Below are 14,365 nucleotides of genomic sequence, written 5' to 3' on the forward strand. Positions count from 1 at the left end.
GAACAAATGTAAGATACGAATACACTCTCCAGTGTGAACGCACCCCGCGTGGGGTGGCTAAGAGCATTTTTCTCCCGTATATTAGGGGGGTGTATTGTTTCACTTTTTGTAAAGGACTCGTAAGTGAATTTCGTTGATAATGCTTTAGGTAGCGGGCGGGGCTTAGAAGTAATATACTTTTTTGTTTTGTCGAGTAAAATGGAGTGGGATGGACGGTGGGAAGAATTTGAGAGCTTCAGGCACTTTTTTTAGAAAGTCTGTGAAAAGTCGGCTTATTCCACTATTCCCCGTTGACAATCCCCGTCAACGGGGATAAGTGAACTTTTTATTCACTATTCCCCGTTATATTAAAATTTTATTTTTAACATTATAAGCTCTTGGCGTTAACGGGGAATAGTGAACAAAAAGTTCACTTATCCCCGTTGATGGGGATTGTCAACGTCCCCGTTATAGTGGAATAAGCCTAAATGTCGACTAGCCACGTAAAATGTGGCCGCTACCAATCGATCGACGTGGAAAGCATTGGGGGAGGCCTATGTTCAGCAGTGGACGTCCTATGGCTGAAATGATGATGATGGTGATGACGTAAAATGTGTATTAGGTTAGGGTTCGCGTATATACTCAGTTTGTGCCTGAGGTATAGGAGCGGCACGGGAGGGAGTTTTTGTTGATGTCAAATGCCAGCGAGACAGATTTGTATCACAGAATAATAATAAGTCTACGTACAGAAGTTTTACTTCGCGAAGGTATTTAAAAAAATGTATGCCCAATGTCATTAACAATATGGTGTAATTTAGCCTGTCTCAAGAGTCAAGCACCATTTTGTTGACAAACGTTAGTGATAGGCACTGCGCCGAAGCCATAGGGCTGACTTCGGTAAAATGATGTGACGTGAGGTGCCAAACTGCGGAAAATGGCGGAGGAAATACATGATTTAGCATGAGTTATCATGAATAATATTAACTACTTATTTACCTCTCAGTGTCTTGAGGCAACTTAAAAAAGTACATTCTGTGTTTTTATTATTATTTAGGCAGTTAAATACTGCACAGTATTTAGTACACCATTTTCTTTATTTTCTTCCATCATACACAAGAATACGCGTGCGTGAGTCAATGTTCGCTCGTATGTGAGGCCTTGTCGAATAGTATACTGTACCTCTAGTAGGAAAAACTTTCGAGTTCGTTTCGTTGCGTATTCAAAGTGTCATCGAAAAATTTTGTATGAAAAATTAAACAGCGCCCCCTATATTATAGCCGCCCTAGGGGGCGCTGTTTAATTTTTCATACAAAATTTTTCGATGACACTTTGAATACGCAACGAAACGAACTCGAAAGTTTTTCGTACTAGAGGTACTGTAGGTGGGCCTTCGTGCGTGTTTTGTTTTCGATGTAAACTCGCGGAGATGAACAGGCCTGTTTGTATGTTCTGTCACGTCATAATATGTCAATGTCATCCCTCCCGTGCCGCTCCCATTCCTCAGGTACTGACTAAGAGCGCTAGACCTATTGTAGAAGCAGTTTTTTTTTAGGTTTTTGCATTTGTAATGCTAGATTAGAACGTAGGCCTCAGCTGGGTTACAAATCTACGACCATTCGCATGCCAGGCAACTGCTCTGTTCACTGATCTACAGAAACATTGGTAAATCTTGACGAAATTTTTCAGCTGTTGTGGTGAAACTTCATTTAATTTCTTCAGTGCATCTTCTTGACTTAGATTATACTAACGATAGGCAGACTTATCGCGAGGAAGCGACTTCATCTATTGCAAAGAAAAAACCTAAACATAGACTTAGAAAGTGAAATTATCTTATATTAAACACTAGAATTTCTCAAATCTAAGAATTTTTAAGAAGCTCCGTGATTTGATGCGCCATTGTTGTGTATGTTAATAACATGCTGTTGGATAAATACATAAGGTACTTGATACAAATAAGGCCTACGTTCTAATAAGGCCTATACATCAGAAAACACAGATAAATAAATCCAACCGGGATAATACTTCAAGGACACGTACTCATATGCCCTACAACCCGGTAGAGTGCAAGAGCGTCCCGATCCACGATCCCAGCACCAATTGGCACGCGTTCTTCTAAGGTGGTGGGTGATTTCGTGCTCTCTTATAAAAATCTAGCGATTTCATCTTAAATTTTCGGTAAAATGACACTGTTTTAGATTAAGGTTTTCTTAGTAATCGTTTCTAAATATTTCTTACTAGCTAATAATTACCTTAATTTGTACTACTGGCTATAGATGCATTATTTGTAAATTTTTAAAGACAGCAAGAGCGAGATATCTAATAAGGCCTAGGCCTTATTTCAGCATGGTAGGCCATATTAGATACTTATGTCAACTCCTGATTACGGACAAATTCATTAAACTAAATGAGTCAAAGAGTAACTAAATATTTGTTTAATAAGAATGTTAATAACAGCACAGAAAAGAAAAAGAAAACAGAGTCGAAAAAAATTACTAAACCTGTAAAAAAAAGAAACAAAATACAAAACCAATAAAAAATAAGCAAAAAAAAGCCGTATGTATAATTCTAAAGGAAAGGAGAATAAAAACTGGTATTATCATGCCTGTCTCGAAGACAATGTAGCAGATATGCTACCATAAAGGACTGCTTTTGGTGGTATCATAAAGATTGTGTAGGAGTTCGTAAAGATGATTCAGAAGCCTTTTTATGCCCTGGTTCTAACAAAAATTGAGATCTTATTTTGTTTACAAAAATTCAAGACTGAATGATGTTCCTAAATTGATTTATTTAAAAGGTTTTATGTGTAGGCCTTATTCGAACACGGTGTTTTAATAAGCCCTATACAAAAAAATAATATTGTTTGTTTTTGATATTTTTTTGATAATTTAAGTAAGGAATCATTACTTTGTTACTACGAATATTTAATTTTATCTATAATTTATGTATTATTCTTAATAAGTGGAATTTAAGTTTATCTAGAGATATACAGTATATTTCTGTTTCCTTTGTATGTAAAATTTTGATAACGCAAACAAATCGACGTGTTTAATGTTATAACACCGCATTTTGTTTAATACACCCTCAATTTTAAGGTCTACAGGCATTTGAATCATATAGGCCTTATTCCGTGTAGGTGATTTATTAAAGCCAAAATCAGTGGTTTCGTAATTTGCTTATTTTGAATAGATTTAGTTAAAAATTTTGTTATTTTTTGTACGATTGCTAAAATTAAAGGATGGAAGAAGTTAATTAACCTTGTTTTTGTTGACTGGCGTTAATATTTATTGAAATATAAGCATTTAAAGTTAGGTAGGCCTTATTTGTATCAAGTACCTTAGTAATAGGGTTCGCTAATAGACTTAATTCTAATTTGTTCAATTAGTCACGCATCTAGGCACCAAGTGTCACTGTGTACTCCGTACAGTAATATCGCCTCTATGATTTAGCTGGTGGTAAAGCCATCTGTCTCAGACCTAGAGGTCCCTGGTTCGATTCCCAGTGAAGTCAAAGTTTTATCCTCAGTTTGGTTGGTAGTAGGGCTTTTTAAGTAACTTTTGATAGGTAGGTACCTAACTTACTCGTAAGTAGTACAAAGATTTTGCAGAAATAAGTCCAATTACTTCCTTACATTATGATCTGTTTGTGCATCTTCACAAACGTCTTGACACATGTCTGTGACTGGCTTTAAAATATCATAAAAGTTAAGAATAAATTTTTTCACTTTTCATTTTTACGGAAAAAGATTTGACCAAAAAAAACATTCCTTTGAAAAAGTATTATAAAACAATTTCATTAAAGAGCATTATCAAAATAATTCCTCCATTATTTATTCTATCGGATACCAAGCACAAAAACCCATGTACGAAAATATACGCCCCAAAAATCTTTCGCTACCCTCAAAATACACCTTGCCGGCGCGGAGGCAAAAAACGAAAATATAAAGCTACTTCGGATCGCCGAAATCCCTTCAAGTTGCCCTTAGGGTAGCCCCCCTCCCCCCTCTTTATAATTGGGGTGGGGAAAGAACACCCACGGATTAAAATATTTATTTTTGCGTTGGGAAGAAAAAGTACGTCGGTACAGTCGCGAGGAATTGGCAGTGTAATAATATTATTTGTAAATTATTTATAAAAATAATACTAAAAACGAAAAGTTTTTGACAAACATGGAAAATTATAACTATTATTATTATATTATTATTATGTTTTATGTGCTACATAATGCATCATCATTGGCGACAACGTTTACCTGATACTAGTTGTCAAACCATTTATAACACGTGGAGACGTCGCTTCTGTTGAACGACTTGTCGTGCAGGGGAAGGTTGAGGGCACAAGAGCGCGCGGCAGGTCGCCCATGCGCTGGACTGACCAGATCAAAACCGCACTCAATGGTCCACTCCACGAGTGCACAAGAAAGGCTGCAGTGCGGGAGGAATGGCAACGGATTGTGAGGCTTGCCACCGGACCTGGTGTGACGACCACGACCACTCTGGCAAGAGTGTAGCGACGAAGAAGTTGTCAAAACTATACCTTAAATGATTAATGTTGAAAATAAAGGATAGTGTGAGACGTCTTCAGTGGAGTGAATGCGGGCCGTAGACGGGGCTTGCGTAGTTCATAGTATGAGGCATAGATATGCGGCTGTCTCTTGTAGTTAAGCCACATACCTAGCATTATGAACGTCTCTTAATTTTTTCGAGACAGTCCTCATAGTGTCTTGATAGGTACTACGACTTCAGTATTTTCTTGATTTATTATAAAAAAAACCTGCAGGTTCCTTTCATAGTTTTTATAAAAAGCAAGTAAATAAGAAATAATGTCATCCAATCAGAAAAGATTTTCCAATAAGAAAACATGCAAACGAAATTCCAATTGAATAAGCTAAATATTTTTTTTGCGATGAACCTAACTGATGGTGACTGTACATTTTACTTTTATTAAATCCATGGAGCTGACGTAACATTATATCTATTTTATGTTTTTAGCGTCTGTTTATAGTACGTACTTAAAAATCTTATTGGATAATTGGTAAGTTCATTATATTCTAATAAGAAATTATTTACTTTATTTTGATTAATTTCTAAAGTTTTCTTTTATTTTTGTTCTGTAAAGAATTTTTTCTTCAAGAGTCGTGGCCCTGAAGACTGAAAAACCTGGCGATGATGATGATTATAGGTAAACTCAACATAATTGTAATCAAGACTTGTAAAAAAGACTGGTAAGTTTGTTGGGTACTAAATATGGGCATAGTTATCCTAACTTGCACCACCTGTAACCGTAACTTTAACCATAACCGGTTGCTTTTGTATGTATTTTGCCTGACTTGTGACGTTTATCTAAGTTAATGTAAGATAGTGTACCTAACCCGGGATTAGTCTTTGATTCGCGCAGGCGAGAAAAATAAAAACACGTCACTTAATAAATCCGCTGACTCCATTCCTTCCTTGCTCCATCCGTCTAATGGAAAAAAGGATAAAATTCTGCGGATCCTTTTAATAATTTTTTCATTAAAGTTTTTAATATTAATGCCGCGTATCGTTCCGTCCCTAATTATTTTCCCGCCTCCCATTTCCCATTTTCCCGGTGGGTGATCGTGTCTTCCCTTTTTTTTAATCTTTCGTAACAAAAATACAGGTGTATTAATATTAATTTTTTTCGGAGTCTGTCTGTACCGCTACACGACTGACTGCGCTCGGTTTTTTGTCGCTCAAACGAATCGTGTTAATCAGTTTTGGTCTTTGAAATGTATTATAAATAAGGGTCTATAGTCTATGGGTATATATTGAAGGCATCAGACTAGACGATTTTCTATATAAAAATATGTATATTTTGCTGGGAAAAGTACAACTAAATAAAGGGCTAAAGTGTACCTTGATAGCTTCCGTCGTAAGTAAACAAATGACGTCATAAAACTACTGTCGTCATCGTGTAGTAGTCCAACATTAACAGACTTTATACGCCATAAGATCCTGATATGGCTCAATCAGACCTATTGATTGACGATTTCCGAAGCGCGGATTCATATTTCTTTTCAGACAATCAAGATAAGTAAAAAGTTTATTTTGCTGCTTTGATAGTAGAATCTGATACATTTATTCAAATCACTAGAAAATACCATCCAGTGGTAAGTTTATAGTCAAACATAAGACCATCGACAACTCAACTCTATTTTTGTAAAGAAAAAGTGTACAAAGTCTTATAAGAAAACATTTTTCGACAAAAGACTAAAATTTTTAACAAAAATCTCGCTATGAATAACATAGGATAGCATAACTTAAATCTAGGTACCTATTAAGCAGAAAAAAGTATTAACTTGTAATTTAAAAACCCCGTTTGCCGTAAAAAACGAACCTTACCGAACCTATCACGTTACAAAGAGAATTCTAACTTCTTCGATTTCACGTAAAGTCCGTGGAAATTTTGCTAAGGGCCTAAGATAGATGAAGTTACCAAGAAATTATTGGAAAAGAACATTATATAAGTTATAAACTACGTAGACTTTCGGTAATAGCTACGAACAAAATATACAATGCTTTCAGAATAAACAACAACACGGCATGGATAATTCCTTTTAAGTAGTGACATCTATTGACGAAAAACTGAATCTCAATCAGAATTGTTTTAGTTTATTATATTTTTTTATTTCCTCGTATTATTATATAACTATTAAAATCATTATTTTTAATCTAAACAAATATTTTTATTTTGCATATACAACCATTTTGCAAACAAGAAATGAAATGTAGCACTGCTATCTAGTGGGGAGTAGTTTAACTAAATAGTACGATACTACACAGCTAGATGGCGCTGTAGACAGACGTTTATTACTTTAGCAATAAAATTCTCACGTTTTTTTTTTAATAACTCATAATTAATTTTCACTTTAAGTTGAGACAGTATGATTTGAGACAAACATAAACATTTTATTAATCAAGTAAATCGATAAACTCGTTTAAATCACACAAATCCCTTGTAAGAAGGTGCGTCGTTTAATTAACTATGATGCTTAAAATACCTATTACACTCGTTAAAAATAATTAGGTACGATAAAGTATATTTTTCTACAGAGCTTATTAAAAAAATACAATTTCACCCTGTATTTTAAAAACACTACTTTATTACACAAAATCAATCGTCTTCATAAAACTCCTAAAGGACACTTTCTACGTACTTATATTTTTTCAATAATAAAAAATTCAATATCTCCCATTGAACAGTATAACTCGATTGTCATCAAAATCACAATTAAAATGCTATGTGTACTTACTAAAAAAACAGACACCGAGAGTCGAACCTAATCCCTCGTGACAGGCTCGCGTCGGTATCGCGTTTTTTATAAAAGCTCGCAATATTGAATTGAGCTTTTAATTTCCCGCTAGTCGCATTTTCAGTAGCAGGGTTCCATCGGAAAATGTTTTGTTTTATTTATTTTGATTTTAGGTGTTATTTGTCTCGTTAAAATAATAATAACATAAGTACTTATACATTTATGAGTAAATAATAAATTGTAATAAGGTTATGAAGACAGATTTTACTATTTTTTTTATTTTAATCTAAAAAAAACTTGTCAGTTTTCTGACATGCATTACACTCGTAAAAGTAAGCCGATAGATTTTACTGTTTAATATCTATACTTATTACATAAACAATATTATGAATGCGAAAGTAACTCTGTCTATCTTGCTTTCACACCTAAACCACTGAACCTATCTTGATGAAATTTAGCATAGAGTAGTCCCGGGAAAGGACATAGGATAGTATTTATCCCGGTTTTTGAAACACAACGCGCGCGATAAAGTTTTTCTGTGACAGACAAAATTCCACGTCAATAAGTTATAATTAAACCCCCCCGTAGTTTTTAGGAGTAAAAAACTAACTTCTTTAAAACTGTTCTTAACAATGTCTAATTTTTTAAAGTAAGATAAACATCAGTCTTCTCAATAGGTGAACAAAAAGTAATAAAAGTTTTTCCATCCCCCAAGCTCATGTCCATTAAGTCAATGAAACAACGCAACAAGTAAGAAAATAGTAAAAAACGACGGAACCCGACTCCCTCGCCGCGTTTTTTCGACCTTTTGCGATTACGCACGCACGGCAGATCCTCATTGACGGATTTTTTTACTTTCTGTGCGGGCCCTTTTTTTCAATTTATCTTTTTTTTCCACATTGGAGCGGATTTTTCGCTTATTTGCTCGCTTCATTGGCTTGTAAGTGAGATGGGTTGGAGGGTGAATGTTTTTTCCTCTTTTGTTTTTGTAAATGAGAGCCTGTTATTGGATTTAGGTCAGACTTTTGAAATGCTCTTGTTGTGACGACAGCGCTACGTTGAGCGGCGGACTTTTCCGGAACTAGTGGCGGCGATCACAGCGCTACGATGTGAACGCGGATTGAAGATGAACTAAGGTTTGTTGTAGCGCCATCTGTTGCCGAGTAGATCTACAAAGCGTATTAAATTTTATTCCATAGAATATTCATTTTAAAAAAAAATTGCCACGTCATTAATAATTAATTAAAATTGTATCATGCAATTTAAAGTATGATCAGTGAATACTAAAAGACATAATCGGCAATGTTTGCCTAAGATGCAAGTTTTTCATTTATTTGTAGACTCAATTATTTATAAAATTTAACTATATTATAATTTGTACTTTTTAAATGGTTACCTACCTATTCTAAAAAAAAGCAATTTGATTGTGTCGAAGAAAAAATAATATTAATTATTACACTATACAAAAATCTTCTTGGAAATGAACTCAAAAATTGATATTCTTTGGTTTTTTCACTTACGGTCTTATTCATAATCATTTTTCACATTTTATCAAATGCTTATTAGAGGTTTATAAAACGTTTGATAAAAATTGTTATTCATAATCGTCATTTAGCGCTAAAATCCTCTTATAACTGTGTGATAAGTTATCGAGAGCTCGGGCCTTGTTTAAAGCTCTAATAAACCTATTTTAACCTAACTTTTATAAATGTCATTTCATATGAATGTCACTTCGTTGGTTTATTTATTCAAAATATCCTTGCTGTGATCCTTGCTTGTGAAAATGAATGCTATAAATGCAATTGTGCATTTAGCCAATAATGCCGACCCAGCGCGACGTAGAAAGCTCTACCGCCAACGAAGCAACCCATTCGATTTGCGGGACCTAAATTTTAAAATAAAATATAGGTTCAATAAGGACACAGTGCGCACCATCATAGATTTGGTGGAAGATGATCTGGTTCAGAGCGCTAGAGGTGGTGGCACGTGTCCTGAACTGCAAGTTTTAGTGGCCATAAGATGTTGGGGACGTCGTGAGGTAAGCACAAAAAAGTGTTTTATTTTATCCCTTTGTCGTGGCTGCTATAATTATTTTCATACATTTTCAGGTACAAGATGATGCTGGTGACCTCCATGGCCTAAGTCAGCCGACAGTGAGCCGGATATGCGCCAGAGTCGCGCATGCAATCGCGAATAAGGCAAATTCCTTCATCAAAATGCCTATCACTATAGGAGAGCAGGAAAGAATTAGTGCCAAATTTAGAGCAATTAAAAATTTTCCTGGGGTGATAGGAGCCATAGATTGCACCCACATTAAAATTAAAAAAACCGGAGGTGACATGGCCCAGTACTATATTAATAGAAAAGGCTATTATTCCCTGAATGTTCAGGTAAAATATATTTTGATTTTATACAGTTTACAACAGAGAAAGATTTGTTTTAATAATGTCTATAATTTTTACTTTGTATGATCTAAATTTTAGCAACATTCAACACTATATTATTGGATGGATTACCTACAGGATACTGTTTTTTTTATTTTAGGTTGTCTGTGATGCTGACCTCAAAATAATGGATATAGTGGCTAGATGGCGAGGCAGTACACATGACAGTCGAATTTTTATGGAGAGCAATATAAAACAACGATTTGAGGATAGGCAGTTTAGAGGACGCCTTATTGGCGATTCGGGCTACCCTCTTCTGCCATATCTATTTACACCTATTTTAAGGCCTAGTCGTCCAGAAGAAGAAGCATACAATAATGCTCACATCTCAACTAGGAACACTGTTGAAAGGTGTTTTGGGGTGTGGAAGCAGCGGTTCCAATGCCTACTCCATGGCTTACCAGTAAGCCTCCAAAATGGAAAAGCTGTGATCATAGCATTGGCTGTATTACATAATATAGCCATTGATATGAATGACACATTGTTAGGTAAATGTTATCAATTTGACTGTACATAAGGAATACAAATCTTTATGACAAAATGTTGACAAATTCATAATATTTTTCAGAACAACATATGGAGCAGGTCCCTGTAACTCCGCAACTTTCGACGGAGAACAGTGTTCACGACAACCGACCTTCATTGTTGAGGCGTAGGTCGCAGTTGATACTACAAAATTTTATAAATCAACATTTTTGAATGGTACTAAAATACATTTTGATAAATTCCAACGATTTACTTTTATGTAATGTCATTTGAGTTCATGAAAATGTTGTATTTTAATTTTTCAGATACTGTTCCTGGCATCTTAATGAAAATAAAAAGAATATTTGATTGAAAAATACCTGTATTTCAATTTTCAGTCCAATTTGTTACTATCACAAAAACAAAACCTGTAGTTCTCTTTAAAAAAGCAATTATTCTGCAAAAATTCAAAACAAATTACTTTATATCACTAATTTAAGTACAATTAGTTTCAACAAACTTACTTATTAAAAATCACAGTTCAATTCTTTAAAACAAAGAAATTGCTTAAGTATAAACGTTTCTATTCGGAGGTTATCAACCTTCTACATTTAAAACAAAATAACCATAATTTACACTATTATTATAAAGGCGAATGTTTGTGACTAGGCATATGTGTATTTACTTTATATCACTAATTTAAGTACAATTATTAAACTTACTTACTAAAAATCACAGTTCAATTCTTATAAACAAATAAATTGCTAAAACAGATAGATTATATAGTCTCGAATAACATATAGGCTTCTTTTTATCCTGGAAAAATGCACAGATCCTGTAGGTTACAGAAATAGTAGTCTACGCAGGCGGAGTCGTGGGCAACAGCTAGTTAATAGTAATCTCAAACTCTTATTAAGTTATGACTAGTAAACATATTCATAGCCGTCTAAATATATTGCAGAAACACAATCAAAATGCGGATTGGAACTGCATAAAATACAAATTAAAAACAAACAGAAGTAAGGGAGGAACTAACTTATTATTTAGAATCTGTTAGTACTTGAAAAACTTTAACATCAAAAGACTTATTATTCTTTATTAATGTGAGTGTAATATTTAAGTTTTTCCTGTAATAATTGATGCTCAAGATCCAAGTTTCTCCCTTTCTTCCGTTCGTTTTCCATTTGAACTTCATGCAGTTCAATCCGGCATTTTGATTCTGTTTCTGCAATTTCGGAAATCCTAACTTTGCTTAAATCAATTAAGCCTTCTTTGTTTAACAGTTTCCTTTTTTTTTTGATTGCTGGTGCTTTAAAATTAGGTTTTGCTTTATTTTCTTTTGCCTCTACTTTTTTATTTTCTTTATCTTCCAATATGCCTCTAGTAGTACAAGCATGTGTATCTTCTATTTCTTCATCAAGTACCACCAATTCATATTGGATTTCTTCATTATTTATCAATTCCTGATCTTGCGTATTTTGAGTTGATTCCTCCTCTTGAATGTTAATTAATTCACTTTTATTTGAGTCCGAGTCAAATCTGTTAACATCGACTACAAATTCATTGGGCAACCAAGATGCTATATCATCAGCCCTATCGTCAGGCACTGATAATGGTGGACCACCGCCAGTTTTAATTTGAGCCTGCCTAGCAATGGTCTTGTCTTTCTTCGCACTGATTTTTATGAGGCTCCATTGCGATTTTAACTGGGTAATGGAGCGGTTCATACCAGCGCACATTGAATTAAACCTGAAAAAGAAATGACAGGATTTTGAATTACAGGTAAAGGCAAAATTTTATATTGAAGGCAGAAATCAAAAGATGTACCAACGTTGTTTGTAAATCAGCCCAAGCCGCAACCTTCCGTTTATTCGTGTTAGTGTCTGTATTTTTATTTTCGATTGCATTTACTCTTTCTTTCACCAACTCTTTCAGCAAATACTGAAAAGCAAACACTAGGCGTCAAACATAAATAAAACCATGCTACAAAAATTAGTAGGCACTTTATCAGGCTAAAAATAAGTACTACCTTATCTTCCTCCAACCAGTTTTCTGATCGTTGCCTTTTAGGCGGTCTGTTCTCCTTCGTCATGGACATAATTAGTATCCGATGTAACTAGCCGGGTCGTCGTAAGAGCTTATTGCAGAGTACAGGGTAAGAGGTACAGAATCCAGAACATACAATCCCAAGTTTTATAAAAGTTTGATAAAACTTGGGAGTTGATCGAAAAAACCGAAAACTTTATTAAATTTTCGTGCCAAATGTCAATGTCAGTAAGTAAAACGTCACAGCTGCCAATTTTTTGTTTTTTTTTTCTGCGATTTGTCTATGATTTTACATGGTCCATCAAGTTAAATCACCAAAAAAGCTGTTTTCGTTCATTCTTTTTGTATAGTCTGTGGAAAGAAAATATTAAACTCTGTTTTAGTTATCAAAGGTTTATAAACGATTATGAATAACGTTTTTTATCAGAGGTTTATAAGAGTGTTTTAAGCCTATCAAACGTTTTAGCTAATGTAGGTTTTAAACCTATATTAGCATTTTATTATGAATAAGACCGTTACTCTTTACTTGTGTGACTGTTGCTGAAATAAATAAAAAATAATAATCCAGATCTAGATCTGTGTAAGCATAATTTTTTTTCTAAGTTATCTAAAAATTGAGACAGAATTTAATTTTTGGAGCGACAATTTTGGGGTGTTTTCCTTTTCTTAGGCTGGATTCCACCATCATATTTTAACTTTAACAAATGTCAAAAAAAGGTCAAACTCCATACAAATAACATCGGTTATCGTTAAAGTTACTATTAAAGTAAGGTGGTGCAAATTAGCCCTAGAGACTGACAGTTAATTGGTTTATAAGGCTACAATAAGGAATATTATAAGTTCTGTCTTGAAATTATTGATAAATCGTATACTACCCAATTCAACAATCATACTCCCCAACCTCTATAGTCTTTTTACCTACAATTTGCTAGCTTTTGCCCGCGACTTCACCCGCGTGAAATTTAGTTTGTCACATATCGTCATAAATTACAGCCTATATGTTATTCTGGATTAAAACAATAATGCTGTAAAGTTTCAACAAAATGCGTTCAGTACCTCTAGTAGGAAAAACTTTCGAGTTCGTTTCGTTGCGTATTCAAAGTGTCATCGAAAAATTTTGTATGAAAAATTAAACAGCGCCCCCTATATTATAGCCGCCCTAGGGGGCGCTGTTTAATTTTTCATACAAAATTTTTCGATGACACTTTGAATACGCAACGAAACGAACTCGAAAGTTTTTCCTACTAGAGGTACTGTAGTTTTTGCGTGAAAAAGTAACAAACATCCAGACATCCAAACTTTCGCATTTATAATATTAAGTAGGATTTACAGTCACAATCCAAAAAGCAAAAACCTAGTACTAATTAATAAGCACTAATTGAATTAATAACACGTAAACCACACCGCTCAATTAAGGAAAATTGCCCTGAAAATGTACTACATCAGGGTGCAAAAAATCCTCCCCTACAGGAACAGAGTGTTTTGTACCTGACCGCAGGGGCGGAGGGAATAGATTTTTAAGTCGAGGAAGTGATTTATAGATGACACCTATGGGCATGGAAGGGTGGAGACGACTTGTGGAAAATAGAGTGAAAAACCAGTTCAGGGATAAATATTTATTTAGACTTTAATATCTACATTTTAAATGTAAAAGTCATCATCATCATTTCAGACATAGGACGTCCACTGCTGAACATAGGCCTCCCCCAATGATTTCCACAATGGCCGGTTGGTGGCGGCCTGTATCCAGTGCCTTCCTGCTACCTTTATGAGGTCGGTCCACCTTGTGGGTGGATGTTCTTCGCTGCGCTTTTCTGTACCGGGAATAGCAGATACTTTTAATAATTATTTATTGCAATAAAGTAAATTAATTACAATGAGAAGACATCCCTAAATAATGCACACCAAAATAATGCTTAACAAGTTTGTAAAGGGAAATTGACCTAAGATCTATCTATATTTTACCGATTCCGGTGTAAGACACATTTTTCATTTTCTAGACAATATTGAAATAAGAATATCAGCTACTTTCCCAAAGGGAAATAAATCAAAACCTTATGTGATCTGACTTTTCCAATAATAAAAATTTTAATGGAAATAAAATTGAAACACCTAAATTAAACAATATTTAATAACAGTCTCGCTCCATATTTTTTGCCAGA

At 34.4% G+C, this 14,365-nt stretch overlaps 1 protein-coding gene across 1 annotated transcript; it reads left to right on the forward strand.

Moving 5' to 3' along the window:
- The first annotated feature begins 8,768 nt into the window (after positions 1 to 8,768).
- LOC135084211 (putative nuclease HARBI1) lies at positions 8,769 to 10,554 on the forward strand. Its single transcript, XM_063978945.1, has 5 exons — positions 8,769 to 9,286; positions 9,357 to 9,638; positions 9,793 to 10,180; positions 10,261 to 10,394; positions 10,484 to 10,554. The coding sequence occupies exons 1-4, from the start codon at positions 9,032 to 9,034 to the stop codon at positions 10,389 to 10,391; spliced, it is 1,056 nt and encodes a 351-aa protein (XP_063835015.1). The 5' UTR covers positions 8,769 to 9,031; the 3' UTR covers positions 10,392 to 10,394; positions 10,484 to 10,554.
- The last annotated feature ends 3,811 nt before the right edge of the window (positions 10,555 to 14,365 follow it).

The sequence above is a fragment of the Ostrinia nubilalis genome, chromosome 25 (assembly GCF_963855985.1).
Source record: "Ostrinia nubilalis chromosome 25, ilOstNubi1.1, whole genome shotgun sequence".
NCBI lineage: Eukaryota > Metazoa > Arthropoda > Insecta > Lepidoptera > Crambidae > Ostrinia > Ostrinia nubilalis.